This window comes from Chionomys nivalis (assembly GCF_950005125.1).
Source record: "Chionomys nivalis chromosome 23 unlocalized genomic scaffold, mChiNiv1.1 SUPER_23_unloc_1, whole genome shotgun sequence".
Classification (NCBI taxonomy): domain Eukaryota; kingdom Metazoa; phylum Chordata; class Mammalia; order Rodentia; family Cricetidae; genus Chionomys; species Chionomys nivalis.
The window spans coordinates 2,167,319-2,188,770 of NW_026646869.1; the positions used below are offsets into that span (position 1 = coordinate 2,167,319).

General features: G+C 51.4%; 1 protein-coding gene across 1 annotated transcript; it reads left to right on the forward strand.

Moving 5' to 3' along the window:
- The first annotated feature begins 111 nt into the window (after positions 1–111).
- On the forward strand, positions 112–20,891 carry Gys1 (glycogen synthase 1). The gene is made up of 16 exons (XM_057761071.1): positions 112–450; positions 1,625–1,806; positions 3,589–3,780; positions 4,513–4,698; positions 4,963–5,107; positions 7,175–7,292; positions 8,049–8,169; positions 8,601–8,707; positions 9,696–9,755; positions 9,847–9,925; positions 13,115–13,228; positions 13,821–13,947; positions 16,114–16,209; positions 16,302–16,465; positions 19,115–19,195; positions 19,328–20,891. Exons 1-16 carry the CDS (start codon positions 333–335, stop codon positions 19,652–19,654), a joined length of 2,217 nt encoding a protein of 738 aa, XP_057617054.1. The 5' UTR covers positions 112–332; the 3' UTR covers positions 19,655–20,891.
- Positions 20,892–21,452: the final 561 nt, after the last annotated feature.

The window sequence follows — 21,452 nt, forward strand, 5'->3', positions numbered from 1 at the left end:
CTAGAGAAACTGGATCCCATCCTCCAATAAGAAGACGCCGTAGTCCCGTCCCCAAGTCGCGGACCAATCGTGCTAGACCAGCAGTGTGGGCAGTGCCTCCTGGCGGTCACAAGGGATCACTGCAGCTGCTCGCCCGACTCAGTGTCGCCGTGCTGCCTACCTGAGTCGGAGCGCTCTGGGGCGGGGGTGCGGTCGTGTAATAGGAAGCGGAGTGCTTTGCAAGCTTCCCGTGGGACACCCGCTAACCCGGCCGGTCACCAAGTCTGGTGCATTCCCAGCCGACCTCTCCTGTTTTCATTTTTGGTGCTCGAAGTCCCCTGCTTGTAGCAGCCATGCCTCTCAGCCGCAGTCTCTCCATGTCCTCGCTTCCAGGACTGGAAGAGTGGGAGGATGAGTTCGACCCGGAGAACACAGTGCTTTTCGAGGTGGCCTGGGAGGTGGCCAACAAGGGTGAGAACGCCAGCCTCGGTCCCTTGACCGAGGAGGGCAGTCGAGGATGGGGGCCCCAAACCCTGTTCATACGGGCACAGAGCTTCGTGGGCGAACACTTGGGTCCTGTGAAAAGCGCCTGTGACTTCTGTGTCCTTGAGGTGGGCCAGGAGTAGGCGTCCTAGGCCCCGGGGGGAAGGGACCAGAGGCTACTCTCAAGATGGAAGGAGGCTTCAGGTCCTGCGATGTAGGGGAGAGGGCACTCAAAGAGAGATTCCCGGGTCTTGGAGGGAGGTTTTCGAGGGCCGAGATACCTCAGATCTACAAGGCGAAGGAGCTGATGCATCTAAAACCCTGGGGAGCACGGAACTTTCGGGTCTGTGGTCCAGAGGATGTGACTGTGAACTACAGTTTGCTCCGAAAAGTTAGGATTCGTGGATAGTTCAGAGAGCATGGTGGACCTAACCACTTTAGTGTAAAGACCAGGGGAGCCTAGACACTCGAATTCTTAGATCCAAGGTGGGAAAGAGCTGGGAACTTGAATGCCCAGCTCTGAAGGACCCAGGGCCTAAGCCATGGCTTCCTAAGTGGAGAGGTGTCTCTCTGTGGCCTGTCACTTGCACACTGGAATGGGAGGAACCCACGGCCCGCAGTTGTGTGTGGGGGAGTCTAAGTCTAGACCACTAGCTTCTTGCTCGTGAGGAGGCTGGGCTGCGCGGATCTGAGTGTTTCCTTCTTTCCATCCTGGGGGAGAAAAAGACTGTCTTTCCCAGCATGGCCCAGGGCAAGAAACTGAGGACCTAGATTCCTCAATCTGAGGTGGGGTCACAGGAGGAGCAGGGCCCAGTCAGATCATAGTCAGGGTCCCTGGAGGTGAGGATTATGAATTCCAGCTTCCTTTAGGTAACTGTGGGAAGCTGAACGGGGCCGTGTACCATTCTTCCCACCCGAAAGTTGGGAGCATTAGAACCTGGGTCCCCAATCCTTGTTTCCCCCAGCTCCTAATTCCCTCAGACGACCAGGAGCCCAACCCTGCTCCTCCCCCTCACCTCACAAGAGGCTGCCCTCTGGGCTTTCCAAGATCCCAGCCCCCACCTCCTCTGCTTCCCAAGTGTGGGCTCCCGCCTGTCTTCTGTCCCATCAGAACTGTGGACCAATGGTGGGGTTGTCTGTCCTTTTGCACTTTGGCCCACAGTGGGTGGCATCTACACTGTGCTGCAGACGAAGGCGAAGGTGACTGGGGATGAGTGGGGTGACAACTACTACCTGGTGGGGCCGTACACGGAGCAGGGCGTGAGGACTCAGGTGGAGCTGCTGGAGCCCCCGACTCCTGAGCTGAAGAGGACCCTGGATTCCATGAACAGCAAGGGCTGTAAGGTGGGACACAGCTCTACCCAGGCGGGTGGGAACATGGCCTGCCAGCAGGGGCTACAGGAGGCATGGGCCCAGCAGACCTAGGGAAGAAAGGGACAGACAGGTATAGGGTCTGGTAAGGAAGGCCAGTGATACCGGATAGATGGATGGGGATGGATCTAAGCTGAAATCCCTGGACCCACAGGGTAGAAACAAGCTGGACAGAAAGACAGTCAGAGCCAGGTGCTGTGTGTACACCTGTAATCCCAGTCAGAGCCAGGTGCTGTGTGCACACCTGTAATCCCAGTCAGAGCCAGGTGCTGTGTGCACACCTGTAATCCCAGTCAGAGCCACGTGCTGTGTGCACACCTGTAATCCCAGTCAGAGCCACGTGCTGTGTGCACACCTGTAATCCCAGTCAGAGCCACGTGCTGTGTGCACACCTGTAATCCCAGTCAGAGCCACGTGCTGTGTGCACACCTGTAATCCCAGTCAGAGCCACGTGCTGTGTGCACACCTGTAATCCCAGCCAGAGCCACGTGCTGTGTGCACACCTGTAATCCCAGTCAGAGCCACGTGCTGTGTGCACACCTGTAATCCCAGTCAGAGCCTCGTGTTGTGTGCACACCTGTAATCCCAGCCAGAGCCAGGTGCTGTGTGCACACCTGTAATCCCAGTCAGAGCCTCGTGTTGTGTGCACACCTGTAATCCCAGCCAGAGCCAGGTGCTGTGTGCACACCTGTAATCCCAGCCAGAGCCAGGTGCTGTGTGCACACCTGTAATCCCAGCCAGAGCCAGGTGCTGTGTGTACACCTGTAATCCCAGCACTCTGGACCATGACAAGACACTGTCTCAAAATTAATGAAGAAAGTAAAGAACAGTAGCCAGGCAGGCAAAAAGATGGAGTGTTGATGGAGAGAGGAGAGACGGGAATAGAGAGATAGAGTCTGAGATGAGCAAATCCAGGGACTAAAGAGAGGAGGGAAAGGGTGTGGCTCAGTGTAGATTCCTCTGCCTAGAATCCCCCAGTGAGGGGCTGGGGGTGTGGCTCAGTGGTAGAGCCCCTGCCTAGAATCCCCCAGTGAGGGGCTGGGGGTGTGGCTCAGTGGTAGAGCCCTGCCTGCCCCATGTTCAGTCTTTTGAGAGATGTCAGTCAGTCCAAGCACTCAGAAGGCAGAGGCAGGTGGATCTCTGAGTTCAAGGTCAGGACAAGAGAAACCCTGTCTTAGAGAGAGAGAGAGACAGAGAGAGAGAGAGAGAGGTGATGTGGTGATGTGTCTGGCTTCTGGGGAGAGGCCATGAGAGGCAGGCAGAAGGCACAGACTAGGGGTTGGAAGACAGACAGACAGGGTCAGGGCTCCATTATCACAACCTGTGTTTGGGGTGGGCTCCAGCATCCAGCCAGGCCAGATCATGTCCCTATGGGACCCCAGAGCAGCCACGTCAGGCAACGGTTCCTAATAATAGACCCCTCCCAGCAAAAGGGCAGACAACAGCTGGGAGGGGGAGGGGTACCCCAGTGAGTCTCTGGCAGGACCAAGCCAGATTGGGAAGGAGGGACGTGGAGTTTTAGGGAAGTGGCCGTGGGTAGGAAAGTGCGGTCCTGGTTGTTAGGTGTGTGATTACAGATTACAAAACAGGCAATGGCAGAGGAGAAACCTAGCAGGCAGCAGTTAGGTAGGGGCACGGGCGAGCGAGGCAGTGGGTGAGGACAGAGAGCCGGCTGAGCTCAGTTCCCAGGTTCCGGAATAAAGGTGGGGTGAAGCACAGGCCAGCTGTCTGAGCCTCCCTCTGCCTCTCTCCTAGGTGTATTTTGGGCGTTGGCTGATCGAGGGGGGACCCCTAGTGGTGCTCCTGGATGTGGGGGCCTCAGCCTGGGCCCTGGAGCGCTGGAAGGGTGAGCTTTGGGACACCTGCAACATCGGGGTACCCTGGTACGACCGTGAGGCCAATGACGCTGTCCTGTTTGGCTTCCTCACCACCTGGTTCCTGGGTGAGGTAGGCACTCCTACAGACCCCCTCCTCATCCTCTCTACCCAGACTGGAAACCTAATCACCATCCCTTCTTGGGCCAGAGGGTGGGCTTCCCCTGGGCATTCTTGGAATTGTGGGTTCTTTAATACAAAGATGGACTCTGATTTGGGGGTATACGAATGCCCAGGGGTGCAGCTTGTTTTCTCAGACCCTTGCCTCCGGGAGGGTGTGTCAGCAGTGGGATGGGTCACAGGAACTCTGGGAGTTGCTCTCCTGTTGATGCTGACTATATCTAAGCTTGGAGGGGACTCTTGATGCTTACAGATCGAGAGTTGGTTTCAGGACCCAGAATCTGGGCTGCTCCCTCCCCCATCCTAGGGGAAACTTGACTGTAACACTCTAGGACAAACAGGACGCCTTGATTCAAGGGATTCTGAAAGTTTGATCCTGTTTTTACCCATAAAACATCTACTGCCATTGATTGCGATACCAAGTGTGGAATTGAGAGCGGACTTAGGGACATGGGCACGTTAGTCCTTGCATTTCAGCCTTGCCAGGATTTAGACACTGGCAAACAAACAAACAAGTTCCCATCAGCTTCTGGGACCAAGGTCAGCTGGTTCAGGGCCTTGTCTGTGCGAATGCTGCCTGCTGTTTTCATGTCAGTGGTCTGATGTCCCTTGCTTCCTCATGCATGCTGGGGGTTCCTTCTGTGACATGTGGAAACACAGTGACCCTGTCCCCGTTGCTCCACAGTTCCTGGCACAGAACGAAGAGAAGCCATATGTGGTTGCCCACTTCCACGAATGGTTGGCAGGCATCGGTCTGTGTCTGTGCCGTGCCCGGCGCTTGCCGGTGGCAACCATCTTCACCACCCATGCCACGCTGCTGGGGCGCTATCTGTGTGCTGGTGCCGTGGACTTCTACAACAACCTGGAGAATGTGAGCTGGAAGCATGGGAGACACAAACGTAGCATGACAGGCCAAAGCCCTGGCAGAGAATCATGCTCCTAAGAGTCCAGGCTCCCCGCCCTTCTACCGTTAGACACCGGGACAGACCCTGAACCTCTCCCTCACACCCAAGAGAGCAGCCCAGACCCTGTTCTCAGAGTCCAGCTGCCAGTCCCAACCTCCCTCGGGGCTGTAGTCCAGACCTGAGTCTTAGCCCACTCCTCCAGACCCTGATTCCCCTCTCTTCCTGCCCAGTTCAATGTGGACAAGGAAGCAGGCGAGAGGCAGATCTACCATCGCTACTGCATGGAGCGAGCCGCTGCCCACTGCGCTCACGTCTTCACCACTGTGTCTCAGATCACCGCCATTGAGGCTCAGCACCTCCTCAAGAGGAAACCAGGTAAGGTCTGCGCTCTGGTCGCTACAGACGGATGAGGGAAGAGGTTCTGCCAAGCCCCTATCAATTTCGTTTTACTCCGGAGAATAGAACATGAATTCCTGGAAGTCCTGGGTTGAGATGGGAACTTGTAAATGAAGCTGGCCGCCTCCGCCTCCTGAATGATACAGATAATAGGGTAATAAAATAGGAGCTAGAGTTTTTTTATTCTGTTTTTTGGTTTGTTTAGTTTTTCGAGCCAGGGTTTCTCTGTAGCTTTGGAGCCTGTCCTGGAACTAGCTCTGTAGACCAGGCTGGCCTCGAACTCCCAGAGATCCACCTGCCTCTGCCTCCCGAGTGCTGGGATTAAAGGCATGCGCCACCACCGCCCGGCTTATTAGTATTTTCATATGCGTGGCTCTCGGTGGCCCAGCTCCCACAGGTGGGTGACCACATGGGGGTCTGAGCGTGGCTCTCGGTGGCCCAGCTCCCACAGACGGGTGACCACATGGGGGTCCGATGGACTCAGGAACTCTGGGGTGTGACTTTCATCTGTCCTCCCTCTCTGAAACAGGAACTAAAAATACCACCACTGGTCCACTTCCCCCAAGATATACCTTCTCTTTCTCTCTCTTTTTTTTTATTTAAAAATGGTTATTATTTTATGATTTATTTTTTACTTTATGTGTATTGGTATTTTGTCTGCATGTATGTTGTGCAAGGGAGTCAGATCCCCTAGAGGTAGAGTTACAGGTAATTTTTTTTTTTTTTTGGTTTTTCGAGACAGGGTTTCTCTGTTGTTTTGGAGCCTGTCCTGGAACTAGCTCTGTAGACCAGGCTGGTCTCGAACTCACAGAGATCCACCTGCCTCTGCCTCCCAAATGCTGGGATTAAGTGAGCCACCACCACCCGGCTTTTTCGTGTTTTTTTTTTTTTAATATTTATTTATTTATTATGTATACAATATTCTGTCTGTGTGTATGTCTGCAGGCCAGAAGAGGGCACCAGACCTCTTTACAGATGGTTCTGAGCCACCATATGATTGCTGGGATTTGAACTCAGTACCTTTGGAAGAGCAGGCAATGCTCTTAACCGCTGAGCCATCTCTCCTGCCCCCTCTTTCTCTTTTATTTTCTTTTTTCAGCCAAGGTCTCTCTGGGGTGGCCTTACACTGAGGGTTCAGTCCCTGAAGTGCTGTGACTGTTAGCGTGTTCGGTCCCGTTTGGTCACGACGTGATGTCTATCTTCATGCCTCTCTCAGCAGCTCGCCCATTTCCCCCCCTCATATGATTTTTAAAAGCGTGTTTGTTTATTTAATGGTGTGTGTGTGTGTGTGTGTGTGTGTGTGTGTGTGTGTGTGTTGCCCGAGTGTATGAACACTGGTTGCTGTTCTAGAAAACCCAGGTCCACCCCCAGCACCCACATGGTGGCTTACAACCATCTGTAGTGCCACTTCCTAGATATCTGACATCCTCTTCTGGCCTCCACAGGCAACAGACACACACATGGTACACAGACATACTTGTAGCCAAAACACCAATACACGTAAAATAAAAGGAACAAATCCAAAAACTAAAATAAGAAATAAATAAAGGGCCGGGCGGTGGTGGCGCACGCCTTTAATCCCAGCACTCGGGAGGCAGAGGCAGGCGGATCTCTGTGAGTTCGAGAACAGCCTGGTCTACAAGAGCTAGTTCCAGGACAGGCTCCAAAACCACAGAGAAACCCTGTCTTGAAAAAAACCAAAAAAAAAAGAAAAAAAAAGAAATAAATAAAGGTCAAGTAGAGTCAGTCCTGTGGAGCCAGGTTCGCCAGGGGCTGTGGGACAGTGAAGTTACAGCAGGAAGTCATTTCCCTCCTTTTTTTTTTTTGGTTTTTCGAGACAGGGTTTCTCTGTAGCTACGGAGCCTGTCCTGGAACTAGCTCTTGTAGACCATGCTGGTCTCGAACTCACAAAGATCCGCCTGTCGCCTGTCTCTGCCTCCCGAGTCCTGGGATTAAAGGTGTGGTGTGCGCCACCACTGCCCGGCTCTCGTTTCCCTCTTGATCAGAACAAAGAAACGAAACGTGGATTTACTCTCCCAACCCTAGATATTGTGACCCCCAACGGGTTGAATGTGAAGAAGTTCTCTGCTATGCACGAGTTCCAGAACCTTCATGCTCAGAGCAAAGCACGAATCCAGGAGTTTGTGCGAGGCCATTTTTATGGGTATGTGAGCCAGAGGGCTAAGAGAGGGCGGGTGAGACTCTAGTCTGATGGAGGAGAGCTGGGGTCCGGACTCCCACGTGTCAGAGAGGGTGAAGGTTTGGATCCCTTGGCCCTTCAGAGCCCTGGTCTCCATTATTTCTTTCTCTCTCTCTCTCTCTCTCTCTCTCTCTCTCTCTCTCTCTCTCTCTCTTTCCCTCTCTCTCTCTCTCTCTCTCTCTCTTTTGAGACAGGGTTTCTCTGTAGCTTTGGAGCCTGTCCTAGAACTAGCTCTTGCAGACCAGGCTGTCCTCGAACTCACAAAGATCCGCCTGTCGCCTGCCTCTGCCTCCCGAGTGCTGGGATTAAATGCGTGCGCCACCACCACCCAGCTCTTTTTTTTTTTTTTTTTAAGATTTATTTATTATGTATACAGTGTTCTGCCTGTATGTGTCCCTATAGGCCAAAATTGGCACCAGATCTTATTACAGGTGGTTGTGAGCCACCATGTGGTTGCTGGGAATTGAACTCAGAACCTCTGGAAGAACAATCAGTGCTCTTAACAGCTGAGCCATCTCTCCGGCCCTCTCCATTATTTCTTGATATCTAGAGCTGTGTGGTGGGTGTTAATTAAACGCCCATCAAAGGAGAAAATGCTCCAATCTGACCGTGACCTCTGATACCAGTGTATTGTAAAAAATGCTTTGGCCCTGTGGCTTCTGGGGTTTGTAGTTTTCAGAGCCAGCTTGGGAACTGAGCTCTTTCCTGTGACTTGTTTAGGCACTTGGACTTCAACTTAGACAAGACTCTGTATTTCTTTATTGCTGGCCGCTACGAGTTCTCCAACAAGGGAGCTGATGTGTTCCTGGAAGCCTTAGCCCGGCTCAACTATCTTCTCAGAGTAAGGCCTGGTCCATGGAGAGGGAGCTGGAGGAGAAAAAGTGTCCATAGGCAGGGAGAACCGAGACCTACGGGGTGGTTATGGAAACCCTCGGGTAGGAGCAGAGCACAGAGACCCAGAAAGATCAGCAGTCAGGTCTGGTGGCACAGGCCTGCTATCCCATTCTGGGGGCAGAGCAGGGGTGGGGTGGGGGATGGAAACAGGACTGGGAGATGGGCCGAGGATGTGGCTCCGTGTGGGCAGAGGCCCTGCCTAGGATGGCCCAGTGAGAGCCAGAGGTGTGACCGGTGGTACAGCACCTACCTATGCAGGAGACTTTGATTTTAATCTCCTATATTGTGATAAAAAAGAAAGTCAGAAGTCCTATAGTTCTTAGCCACAATGGCATGGTTGAGTCCAGCGTCCTGATGTCCCTGTGCTCCTTGTCCCAGGTGAACGGCAGCGAGCAGACAGTTGTTGCCTTCTTCATCATGCCGGCCCGGACCAACAATTTCAACGTGGAGACCCTGAAGGGCCAAGCTGTTCGGAAACAGCTCTGGTCAGCAGTCCTTGCCCAGCTGACCCTGGGGTCCACACCTTATCTCTCTGACCTGATCAGGACGCCACACCCATTCCTAGTAAAACCTTCACTTAAAGCACGTGGTCTGGCTGCAAGTGTGAGCACATGATCAGGGCAGATGATCCACCACAGTTTTTGCCCTGCCACCAGCTGTGACCTTCCTTTTCATTCTGCTGAGCCACTGCATCCTTCCTGGGCCCATTTCCTGCTCTCTGACACCCATACATTCACTGTCCACCAGCCTCTGAAAATCTACCACGTGTGGGCACTGTTCTAACCCTGGTGAAGTGAGGGCGAGCTTGGAATGCAGCTCGGTCCGTAGAGCGCTTGCCCAGCACTCGTAAGACCCTTGGTTCGGTCCCCAGCATTGCATAGACTTGAATCGTGGTCCATTTCTCTAATCCCAACAGTTGGGAAGGGGACGCTGAAGACCCAGAAGTCCAAGATCATACTAGCCAGCACACTGAGGCCAGGGTGTGGAGGGGGTCAGGGAGAGGGGTCCAGGGTGGCTGGATCAGCGTGTCCCTGGGAGGATCGTAAGTCATGAGACAGTAGGGTGATAGTCTTTCCGAGCTTGTGTGCCAAGATGTTCCTCTCTCAGAATATTATTCCTCTTGTTTATAAAACAGGAGCTCGCATCGCTGTCCAAGGTTTGCCCAGACCCTAATAATAGCTGACATTTCTGGAAGGCTCTGTGGCTGGGCTTCCTCCCGACCTCGCAGGCTCTCTGCAGCTCCGAGGTCCTTCTATTTTTACACTCCCCTCACAGATGATCGCTGACATCAGAGGAAAGGACACCTGTCCCCAGCCACACCTCTCAAGGAGCTGAAGCTTCCTCCAGTCCCCACCCCCAGTCTGAAGCCCCCTGGGGCTGCTTCTTGACCCAGATCTCAGTTTCCCTGTTGCCCCAAAGCCTACAGTAAACAGTAGCTGGTGTGTGTGTGACATTTGTCTCTCTCCCTTCCAGGGACACGGCCAATACAGTTAAGGAGAAATTCGGGAGGAAGCTTTACGAGTCCTTACTAGTGTGAGTGCTCAGCCTTGACCCTGCCGTCATTGGTCACCCGACCTGAGCTGTTCACCTCTTCCTTTCCAAATGCCTATCTCTCCCCTTGCAGAGGGAGCCTCCCAGACATGAACAAGATGCTGGACAAGGAGGACTTCACTATGATGAAGAGAGCCATTTTTGCTACTCAGGTATGGTCTGCATCCCGTTCCCAGCATTTCCTGAGGCCTCTTGCCCCAAAGGTTTCTGGGAGTTCTATTCTCTTGGGTGACCCTTCATAAAGAGCCAGTTCTGAGATCCACAGAAATGTCACTGTAAAAACACAACTTCCACATCAAAGGGAATAAGATTGTTTATTCTGGCCTGGTGGTGGTGGCGCATACCTTCAAGGAGGCAGCCAGGCGGTGGTGGCGCACGCCTTTAATCCCAGCACTCGGGAGGCAGAGGCAGGCGGATCTCTGTGAGTTCGAGGCCAGCCTGGTCTACAAGAGCTAGTTCCGGGACTGGTACCAAAGCTACAGAGAAACCCTGCCTCGAAAAACCAAAAAAAAAAAAAAAAAAAAACCTTTAAGGAGGCAGAGGCAGGCAGATCTCTGATTTTGAAGCCAGTCTGGTCTACAGAGTGAATTCCAGAACAGCCAGAACTATACACAGAAACCCTGTCTCCAACAAACAAAGCAAAACAAAACAAAAAGAGAGAGAGAGACGGAGAGAAAGACAGTTTATTCTGTAGCCGAGTATGACTGTGGGCCAGGCACACAAATTTAGGTCACTTGGAACACCATGTTCCAATATAGTAACCATGTTTTGACTTTGTATGGTAACAGAACAGAGAAAGTAATAGCATAAGGTATTTTAAAACACTCTGGTGGAGATATCAGGTTAGAAGGGTTACAGCAAAGGGAGAAATCTTAGCTAGAGACCTAAAATGCTGTCTGACGGCATTTCTAGTCTTGGTGGAAACTAGGGTTTCACTAAGTTAATACAGCCCAGAAGGCTTTATCTGTTAGTCATGACTCTTTTTTTTTTTTTTTTTTTTTTTTTTTTTTTTCCGAGACAGGGTTTCTCTTTCTCTGTAGCTTTGGAGCCTGTCCTGGAACTAGCTCTTGTAGACAAGGCTGGTCTCGAACTCACAGAGATCCGCCTGCCTCTGTAGCTTTTTGGTACCCTGGAACTAGCTCTTGTAGACCAGGCTGGCCTCGAACTCACCGAGATCCTCCTGCCTCTGCCTCCCAAGTGCTGGGATTAAAGGCATGTGCCACCACCGCCTGACTCCAAAATAAATTTTTGCTGGTAGTTTTTTTTTTTGTGTGTGTGTGTGTGTTTATTTTTTTTAATTAATTAATTAATTTATTATGTATACAATATTTTGTCTGCATGTACTCCTGCCCGCCAGAAGAGGACACCAGGTCTCATAGATGGTTATGAGCTGCCATGTGGTTCCTGGGAATTGAACTCAGGACCTCTGGAAGAGCAGCCAGTGCTCTTAACCTCTGAGCCATCTCTCCAGCTCTGTGTGTTTGTTTTTTTAAGATGTATTTATTTATTATGTATGCAGAGTTCTACCTGCATGTATGCTTATATACCAGAAGAGGGCAGCAGATCCTATTAAAGATGGCTGTGAGCCACCATGTAGTTGCCGGAAATTGAACTCAGGACCTTAGGAAAAATAAGCAGTGCTCTAAGCTGCTGAACCATCTCTCCAGCCCCCCTCTTTTTTTTTTTTTTTTAAGATTTATTGGACCAGATGGTAGTGGTGCACACCTTTAATCCGAGCACTTGGGAGAAGGCAGAGGCAGGCAGATCTCTGTGAGTTTGGGGCCAGCCTGGTCTACAAGAGCTAGTTCCAGGTCAGGCCCCAAAGCTACAGAGAAACCTTATCTCCAAAAATCAAAAAGAAAAAAGATTTATTTAGTATGTATAGTGTTCTCTCTGCATGTATCCCTGCAGGCCAGAAGAGGGCACCAGATCTTATGTTTGTGAGCCACCATGTGATTGCTGGGAATTGAACTCAGGACTTCTGGAAGAGTAGCCAGTGCTCTTAACCGCTGAGCCATCTCCCCAGTCCATGGTGGTAGTTTTTTTTTTTTTTTTTTTTTTTTTGTCTTATTATTGAAGACACATTTTCTCTGCTTAGCCTTGGGTTATCCTGGATCTCTCCATGTAGACCAGGTAGGCCCCAGACTTAGAGATTTTTCTATTTCAGCCTTTGGAGTGCTGGGATTAAAGCATGGGTCCCCTAGCCCACTCCCATGGCTGTGTCCTATTTCCCTCAGAACCCTCTGATTCCTGAGGTTGGAATTAAGTGAATGGGAAGCATTAGGAAGATGAGGCCCATGAAATAAGAACTACATTTTGAACTTTATTGACTGACTTCCTTTACCCCTGAGGCTGCTGGGAGTTCTTTCATTTCCAGCATGTCGTGGGCTTTGGTGCCTATGGTCCACATTGATGAGGCTGTTTGGGAATCTAGACAGCTAACATGGACTAAGGGGTAGGATGTGCTTTTGGAGAAAATATTTCTGAAGTGAGGCAGCCACTTCCTTCTTGAATAATGCTAACACGGGCTACTGGGAGTTGTAGTGTTTTTGTTTCTTTGTTCAGTTTTGTTTGTTTGTTTGTTTTCTTTTTGAAACAGGGTTTCTCTGTGTATCTCCAGGTGTACTGGAACTCACTCTGTAGACCAGGCCGGCCTCAAACTCAAGAGATCGGCCTGTGTCTGTCTCCCTGAGTGCTGGGATTAAAGGCATGCGCCACCACTGCCTTGTGGGAGTTGTAGTTTTTGGCCCTCATACACCGCCATTGTGTGTGTCCTCTAGCGAGGTGGTGCAAGACAGTCATAAGCTCTTCCTAGTAGAAAAGTCTAGGGTTTCCTGTCAATCTATCTGTGAGTTGCAGCTATGATTCCTGGGTTCTTAAGAAAACTACAACTCCCAGATGCCCTTACAGCTTGCTGTCAAATGGACACAACTGCCCACTTGGCTGGGGGCATTTAAATTTCCTTGGGATTTCCTTATTTTGGGGGACAGAGTCAGCATCCTGCTGCCATTCTGGTTTATGTTACATGGTTACATCAGCTGAGGTGACTGTAAAGCCACGTGGTTGCTTTCATCTTGCCGAGGTTTCTTGGGATCTCTTTAAGGACAGACACTTCCTCGTCATCTGTGGAGCACCTCAGATCAGCTCTGCCTCAGTTTACTGGGTTTTCTGTTGTGGTGGTGGCTTTGCTCATGATAGTTATAGGTAAAAGCTGGGTTCCAGTCTGGAATTTGTTGGCCTCTGTTAGGGACATCTTCAGATCCCTGGCATCAGCATGGCCCATGAGCAAGCAGCAAATCTGTCCCTCCCCTGACCCCCCACCCCACTTGTGGTTTCCACAGCGGCAGTCTTTCCCCCCTGTGTGCACCCACAACATGCTAGACGACTCCTCAGACCCCATCCTGACCACCATTCGCCGGATCGGCCTTTTCAACAGCAGTGCTGACCGTGTGAAGGTGAGGCCGGTGGTTGGTTGGGTTGGGGTTGGGGGGGGATAGGGTTAGTCCTTGGGCTTCATATTTCTTAGTTTATCCACTGTACTGTCTTAGGGTTTCTGTTGCTAAGAAGAGACAGAACAACCATGACAACTCTTATAAGGGAAAACATTTCATTGGGACTGGCTTACAGTTCGGAGGCTTAGTCCATTCCGCCATGGCGGAAGCATGGCCGCCAGAGGCAGGCATGCTGCTGGGGAGGGAGCTGAGTGTGCTGCATCTGGATCCACAGGCAGCAGGAAACGACAGTGAGCCACTGGGCCTGGCTTGAGCTTCTGAAAGGCAGAGCCCACCCCCAGTGACACACTTCCTCCAACAAGGCCTTACCTCCTAAAGTGTCACTCCCTGTGAGCGGGGGTGGGGGGGTGGGGGGCTGGGGGGGTGGGGGGGTGGTATTTTTATTTTAAACTACCACCTGAACTATTTAGAAAGAACTGTGACTTCTGAGGCCAGCTGAATCTATCTAGTTTAAGTCTTTGGCTTGTCTACTTTGCTGTTTGTTTGGTGTGCCCTCCCTGGTTATTCTGGGTCCTTACTTCTCTTCCTTTGGCAGGTGATTTTCCACCCCGAGTTCCTCTCCTCCACGAGCCCTCTGCTCCCTGTGGACTATGAGGAGTTTGTCCGAGGCTGTCACCTTGGAGTCTTCCCCTCCTACTATGAGCCCTGGGGCTACACACCTGGTGAGTGTGGGGGGAGGGGAAGGGGTAGCAGAGTGCTGGGGTTTGTGCAGTTCTGGCATGAACCTGCAACATGGCTCCTCGGTTTAGGGATGATGGTAAGGGCCCAGCCTGTTCCGTTGTACGGTTTTGTGACACAGAAGTCCACAGGGCTCAGGACTAGAAGACTGGTGTGGTGTTCATTTCCGGTGGTTGTCATGGATAACCTCGTCTCCAGTTTGCTGGCATGTGACCATGAGGTGCTGATGAGCAAGACTGTTCCCAGTGCTTCTCAGAGTTGCTATGTAGCCAAAGGCTGTACTTGAACTCCTGATCTTATTGCTTCTACTTGCAGAGTGCTGGGATCACAAGCCTGCACCATTGTTACCTATTTGTACAGTGCTGGCTGTCAAACCTAGGGCTTTGACAAGGCAAGCTTTCTACCAGCTGAACTTCTTGGTCCCCTTTCCACCCCCTCTTCAGCCCTGAGCTCTGAGTTGCAATCACCTGTTTCAAAGTCTCCCTCATTGAGGGAAGACCACGGGACTTTCTTGTGAATTTTTGTTTTTTTATGCAGGGTTTTGTGAAACCCACGCTGACCTCAAGCTCACTGTGTCTGAGGATGACCTTGAACTCTTGACCCTCCTACCTCTATCTTTTGAGTGTTTGTATTATAGGTATATTCATCAATTCTCTCTCCCTCTCTCTTAAACACACACACACTCACTGAGTGAACCATTATTTCTCTTCCTTACAGAGCTTGGGTGAGGGGTTACTCAGAGCAGTGTGGGCATCCTTAAAGCAGTCATATCACTGAGGAGTCTCCCCACCTCCATGGCTGCAGCGATGGGGCCTCCTCCCACACTCTATACTGTAGGACCCCTACGGCCATAAGACCAATAAAGCTGGAACAGAGTTACACATAGGGGAGGAGATGTGGGAAGGAGTGGCTAGAATCTCCAGAGAGGGGTTATGCCCACCCCCTCCTTCTATGAGGAAGCAGCAGCCCAGGCCTTGAGGGTCACTTGCAAGTTCTGGCACTGCTCTAATTAAGATAATAATGGCCAGGTGCTGGAGGCAGAGACAGGTGGATTTCTGTGAGTTTGAGGCCAGCCTGGTCTACAGAGTGAGTTCCAGGACAGCCAAGGCTATACAGAGAAACCCTGTCTCAAAAGTCAAAAAACAAAAACAAAAAAGATAATTGCTGCCATGCCTGGAAAGCTTTGTTCTACCACGGGGTCTCCGTCCCCTAGACTTGAACCTGTGGCAGCCCTTGCCTTAGCTTCCTGTTGTAGGGCCTATCCTGAGCCTGGAATCACCGGCTGGGCTGCCTTCAGCTCACTCTGAACTCTTTCCTCACCCCCAGTGGAAGCACACGGTGTGGCTAGCACACTGGGAAGGCTGAGGCAGCAGTCAGCATTTCAAGGCCTTCCTGGGTTCGACAGGAAACCCTCAGACAAACCAGATAGCAGCTAGCATCTACACCTGCAATGCTGACTAGTGGATGCAGAGGCAGGAAGATGGGGAGTTCAGGGTCATCCTTGGCTGCCTACTGAGTTTAGGGTCATCCTGGGCTACATGAGACCCTGTCTCGTAAGACAGTGACTGGAGAGATGACTCAGCAATTAAGAGCATTGACTGAAGCGGGTGGTGGTGGTGCACACCTTTAATCTCAGCACTTGGGAGGCAGAGGCAGGTGGATCTCTGTGAGTTCGAGGCCAGCCTGGTCTACAAAGCGAGTTCCAGGACATCCAGGGCTACACAGAGAAACCCTGTCTTGAAAAACAAACATACATACATACATACATACATACATACATACATACATACATACATATCTCAGAACAACAACCACCAACCTGACTATGACCATGTGATAATCCAAAATTTATACTCTGGCACACAGGCACACATACACACACACAATGTATCTTATGTGATGATTAAATAAAGTTCTTTATGTAAGCCCAGCGTTAGTGTTCCATAAATAAGTATCCTCTTAATCACGGGCTCTTCAGCTGATTCACTTTTCTGAATCTCCTAGCTTCCCTTCCTAGAAATGGGGGAGGCTCTCAGCTCCCCTCAGGTGCAGCCAGGGTGTGCTTGGCTCAGTTGCCGCCAGTTGCCTGGTACCTCTTGCGAGCAGGCTGGAGACCTGCTGAGTTTGCTTTCCCACTCTTGGCCCTACAGCGGAGTGCACCGTCATGGGCATCCCCAGCATCTCCACCAACCTCTCGGGCTTTGGCTGCTTTATGGAGGAACACATCGCGGATCCCTCAGCTTACGGTCAGTACAAAGGAAGGACAGCAAGGGCGTTCTCGCCCACAATTCAGACTTTTTTTTTTTTTTTTAACAAACCCTGAAACCTGCCTCTGTAGGCATTTACATTCTGGATCGGAGGTTCCGCAGCCTGGATGACTCCTGCTCGCAGCTCACCTCCTTCCTCTACAGTTTCTGTCAGCAGAGCCGGCGACAGCGCATCATCCAGCGGAATCGCACAGAGCGGCTGTCAGACCTGTTGGATTGGAAGTACCTAGGCCGGGTATGACCGACTTCCCTTTCCTTAGCCTCAGCTGGTTCTTTAGCCTTAAGAGGCTGGAGATGGATGGGCGTGGTGGTGCTCGCCTTTAATTCCAGCAATTGGGAGGCAGAGGCAGGAGGATCTCTGAGTTCCAGACCATCCTGGTCTACAGAGCAAGTTCCAGGATGCCATTGATACACAGAGAAACCCTGTCTTTATAAAAACAAAAAGAGAGAGACTGGAGATAGGGCAGCATCTCCTACTTATAATAATTGCTGTCTCTTTAAAAAATTAATGGGACAGGAGCCATGGTGGCACACACCTTTAATCCCAGTATTCAGGAGGCAGAGACACACAGATCTCTGAGTTTGAGGCCAGCCTGGTCTATAAAGAGAGGTCCAGGAAGGCCAGGGCTGTTACACAGAGAAACCGTGTCTTGAAAAAGAAGAAATTAAATTTGTTGCTGGAGAGATGGCTCAGTGGTTAAGTGCACTGGCCGCTCTTCCAGAGGACTAGGGTTCGATTCCCAGGACCCACATGGTGGCTCACAAACATCTGAAATTCCATTTCTAGGGGATCTGACAGACATACTCGTGTGCACAGACATAACAAGCAGGTGAAACACCTCTTCACATAAAAAACAACAACAACAATAAATCTGGTGGCCCCTGTGTGTGTAGCACTGAAAAGCAGAGATAAGAGGATACCTGGGGCTCACTGGATAGCCAGCAACCTCTTTATGGCAAACCCCCATCTCAAAAAAATAAGATGAAAGCCGGGTGGTGGTGGCGCACGCCTTTAATCCCAGCACTCGGGAGGCAGAGGCAGGCGGATCTCTGTGAGTTCGAGGCCAGCCTGGTCTACAAGAGCTAGTTCCAGGACAGGCTCCAAAACCACAGAGAAACCCTGTCTCGAAAAACCAAAAAAAAAAAAAAAAAAAAAAAAAAAATGAAGTCCCGGCATTGTTACACGTCTTTTATTTCAGTACCTCACCTGCAGAGACAGGTGGATCTCGGTGAGTTCAAAGCCAGCCTAGTCTACATAACAAGACCTGTCTCCAAAAAGAAAAAAGAAAAAGATGGGCTGGAGAAAGGGCTCGCTGTAGTTAGGCGCACTTGCTGTGTGATTATCAGCATGCAGCCGCCAGCACTCACAGGAAACACCAGTCATTCCACCGCCAGGAGTCAGTGCCTCTTCTGGTCTCTACACACCCATACATGCACAGCTTACGTACACGTGCGCATATACTCACACATGAATAAGTAAATCATAAAAAGAAGCACCTGAGGCATAACACCTGAAATTGTACTCTGGTCTTTGTATATGGGTACGTGTGTGCACACACATGCACAGACACACACACACACAGACACACACACACTCATACATGCACCAAAAAAAAAAAGAAAGAAAGGAAAAGAAAGCCAGGTGTAGTTGTGCACCTTTGATTCAGTCACTTGGAGGCAGAGTCAGGTAGCCCTCTGTGTGTTCAAGGTCAACCTGCTCTTACGTAGCCAGTTGCCTGTTCCAGGATAACCTGTACTACACAGAGAGAACCTGCCTCAAAAAACAAAACAAAACAAACCCAGACACAGAAAGACAATTATCACATGTACTCACTCATAGGTGGTTTTTAAACATAAAGCAAATAAAGCCAGCCTACAAACCACAATCCCAAAGAACTTAGACAACAATGCGGACACTAAGAGAGACTTACATAGATCTATTCTACATGGGAAGTAGAAAGTAGGAAAAGACAAGATCTCCTGAGTAAATTGGGAGCATGGGGATCTTGGGGGAGAGTTGAAAGGGGAGGAGAGAGTCAGGGAGGGGACCAGAGAAAAATGTAGAGCTCAATAAAAATCAATTTTTTTCAAAAAAAAAAAAAAGGAAAACAAAACAACCTAGAAATAACATCTGGCCAGTGTTTTTTTTTCATTTGTGTGTAGTGGCGTGCCCAGTCAGCATCTGATCTGAGAATTTGTCTGCCCTGTGGTAAGGTGTAACAAAGATTATCCGTGCCTAGCCAGACGGGGCATTTGCAGTTACATAAGGATATTTACCCAGGACAGACAAGTCTGCCCAGTGAATTTGTTTGCCTAAAGGTGTAGCAAAATGGAGCCTGCTGACAGTTCAGGGCCAGTTGGGCGTGGGTAGTCATCCCCTCAACCCTCAACTCGAAACAGAACAGTCAGGTGTGGCCAGCTGTACCTATTGGCCCAGGCTTGTCACCCCGGGTACTTGGAAGGGGAGGCAGGAGAACTATACTGTCTATAAGCCGGCCTGGCTAATTACCAAGGGAAAGTTGGCTGTCAAGCCCTTGCGTAGACTCCACCCGAGACGGGTGGAGCGTGGCTCAGTGTCGGCTCAGGGGAAATGGGGTGGTTAGGTTGTAGACCCTTACCTAGAACCTACCGGATGGTAGAAACCCTGCCTTGCTTCCCCCGGTGATAATATGGGGACCGTGGCTCTTCTTTTAATAAAATATATGGCCAGGCAGTAGTGGCCCATGCCTAAAAAAACAGCACTCGGGAGACAGAGGCAGGCAGATCTCTGGCTTTAACAGGACCACCAGGGCTACACAGAAAAAAAAAGTGGCTGGGCTTGATCTGCCGGTAGCTGGAGTGTAACTCTCTGCCTTTGACATATTCTGCCCTCCTTTCTGTCCAGTACTACATGTCTGCACGCCACATGGCCCTGGCCAAGGCATTTCCAGATCATTTCACCTATGAGCCCCACGCAGTAGATGCGGTAAGTGAAGCCGGGACCAATGCTGGGCCGGGCGGGACAGCAAGGCTGGTTTGGGACTGACGGTTAATGAACACTAATGAGGGCTTAAGTGGCGCCTGTTCACCCTGTTTGTGTCTGCCCCGGATTATGCAGTCCCAGGGGTACCGTTACCCACGGCCAGCCTCCGTGCCGCCATCGCCCTCACTGTCTCGACACTCCAGCCCACACCAGAGTGAGGATGAGGAAGAGCCCCGGGATGGACTACTGCGGGAAGACAGTGAGCGTTATGACGAGGAAGAAGAGGCTGCCAAGGACCGCCGCAACATCCGAGCACCGGAGTGGCCCCGCCGGGCCTCCTGTTCTTCCTCCACAGGCGGAAGCAAGAGAAGCAACTCAGTGGACACTGGCGCCTCCAGCTCACTCAGCACACCCACTGAGCCCCTGAGTCCTACCAGTTCCGTGGGCGAGGAGCGTAACTAAGCCCCTCTACCCCACTCCCTGCCTGTCCTGTGTCCCTCCTGCAGAGGGCCTGATAGATGGGAGGGTGCCTGAACCCCACTCCAGACCCTGAGAGGGACCCGTACCCAGTGTGGTCCACAGCCCAGCCTGTTTCAGACACTCCAGCCCCTGGGCTCCAGTCTTGGAGCCCCCACACTCCACGCCACTGTGCCTTTCTTGAATTGCAGAATGCGTTCTTTGTGTTCTGGTCTGGAGTCTCCAGACTCAGACTGGGTCCCAGAGGCCAGGAATCTGCCTTTGTTCATCGATGCCAGAGGTTTTCAGCCTCCTGGTTTATTGTTTTCCAGGCTGCAGCTTCTTCATTTGATCCTAAGCCACAGAGTATGCTGTGCTCAGGCCTGCCCCCAAGACCACCTCATGTTAGAACCTGTGTGGCCTCCCTGCAACCGGGGCGCCAAGTGCAGAGTTAGGACGCCTCAGGGATTAACATAGTTGAATATGGGCTGGAAAAGTAACTCGGTTGTCAGCGTGCTTGCCTGGCACCGAAGCCCTGGGATCTAGCTGACACCTCACCTCGTAAACCTGAATTGCTGGTGCACCTCTGTAATTCCAGCACTCAGTAAGTAGAGGCAGGAGGGTCAGGTGTTTAAGGTCTTCTGCTACACAGGAAGTTAGTTCAAGGCCAGGCAGGGCAAAAGTCAATGAAGCAAAGGTAACAGTGCTTAAGGTCCTCTATTTCAGCCCGCAGCTGGGATTCCAGGACAGGCTGCAAGCTTGGCCTCCCTGGGTGTGTCCTGCTCATTTCTCCCAGGGAGCATGCAGAGAGCATGCAGAGCTGGACCAGACCCTTTTGCCTTCTTGTGGACCAGAGGTTATTCTTCCCTTTGGCCCAGTGTCCCCTCCAGGAAATGCCTCCTTTGAGAACAGGATGACTGTCAACCCCACAACGGCTCAGCCTGCGGTGAAACAGCTGGGCTCTGGCTCCCAGTGGCCAAATCAGGAGTCTGATCACTGTGCTGCCCCCTGGTCCCCTTTCCTGATCTAGAACCGAGCCCACTGGCTTCTCGAAGCCCCACGTGTACCTCGAGGCCTTTCTGCCTGCAAGCTTTGTCCTGCCCCAGCTTCAGTGAAGGGGGGCCCTCACACCTGAGGCCCTTCTTGGTTTGCATTTGGAGGGGGAGGGCAGAAGGTGTGTGATTGGAGTGTGTCCAGAGATGAAAAAAATATACATGTATTTAAGAGTTAGAGTGTGGCTGAGCATTAAGTCCTGTGGTGCGGCGCGTCTCCCCTCCGCTCCCCGGCTGTGTGTAAGCTTAGCTTTTCAGGTAGTTTAGCACACCCCAAGGTGGTGACTCAAATTCGCAGCAGTCCCGTCTTTAGCCTCTCAAGTGCTGGCCTCACACACACATACCAGGAAGCCCCAGCTTCCTCCTGGTTTGTCTGCTCTTGCCTGCCCAACGCTTCTGTGCAAAGCCTTGAATTGCTGTTGGGAGAGGCCAATGTTGGCTGCTTAGATTGGATTTGAGGCTCAGTGACGCTGGGTAGAAAGATGCACAGGAAATCACAGGGGCTCATAACAAAGGATCCAAAGTACAAAGCCTCCCTAGACCCAGCAAGACCCAGCCTCAAAGAGTGAAAAGCAGCCTCCTGGGGTGTGGCTAAGCAGGATGTCAGCCAACACGTGAAAACCAAAACTTAATTATCTTTCTCAGTAGCACTGGCTACTTCCTTGGCTCTCGGACCTCAGTGCCTTCTGCATGGCAGGATGGGGTGGCCAGACTATAAAGCAGTGATTGTATTGGGTCATTTTCCTGCCCAG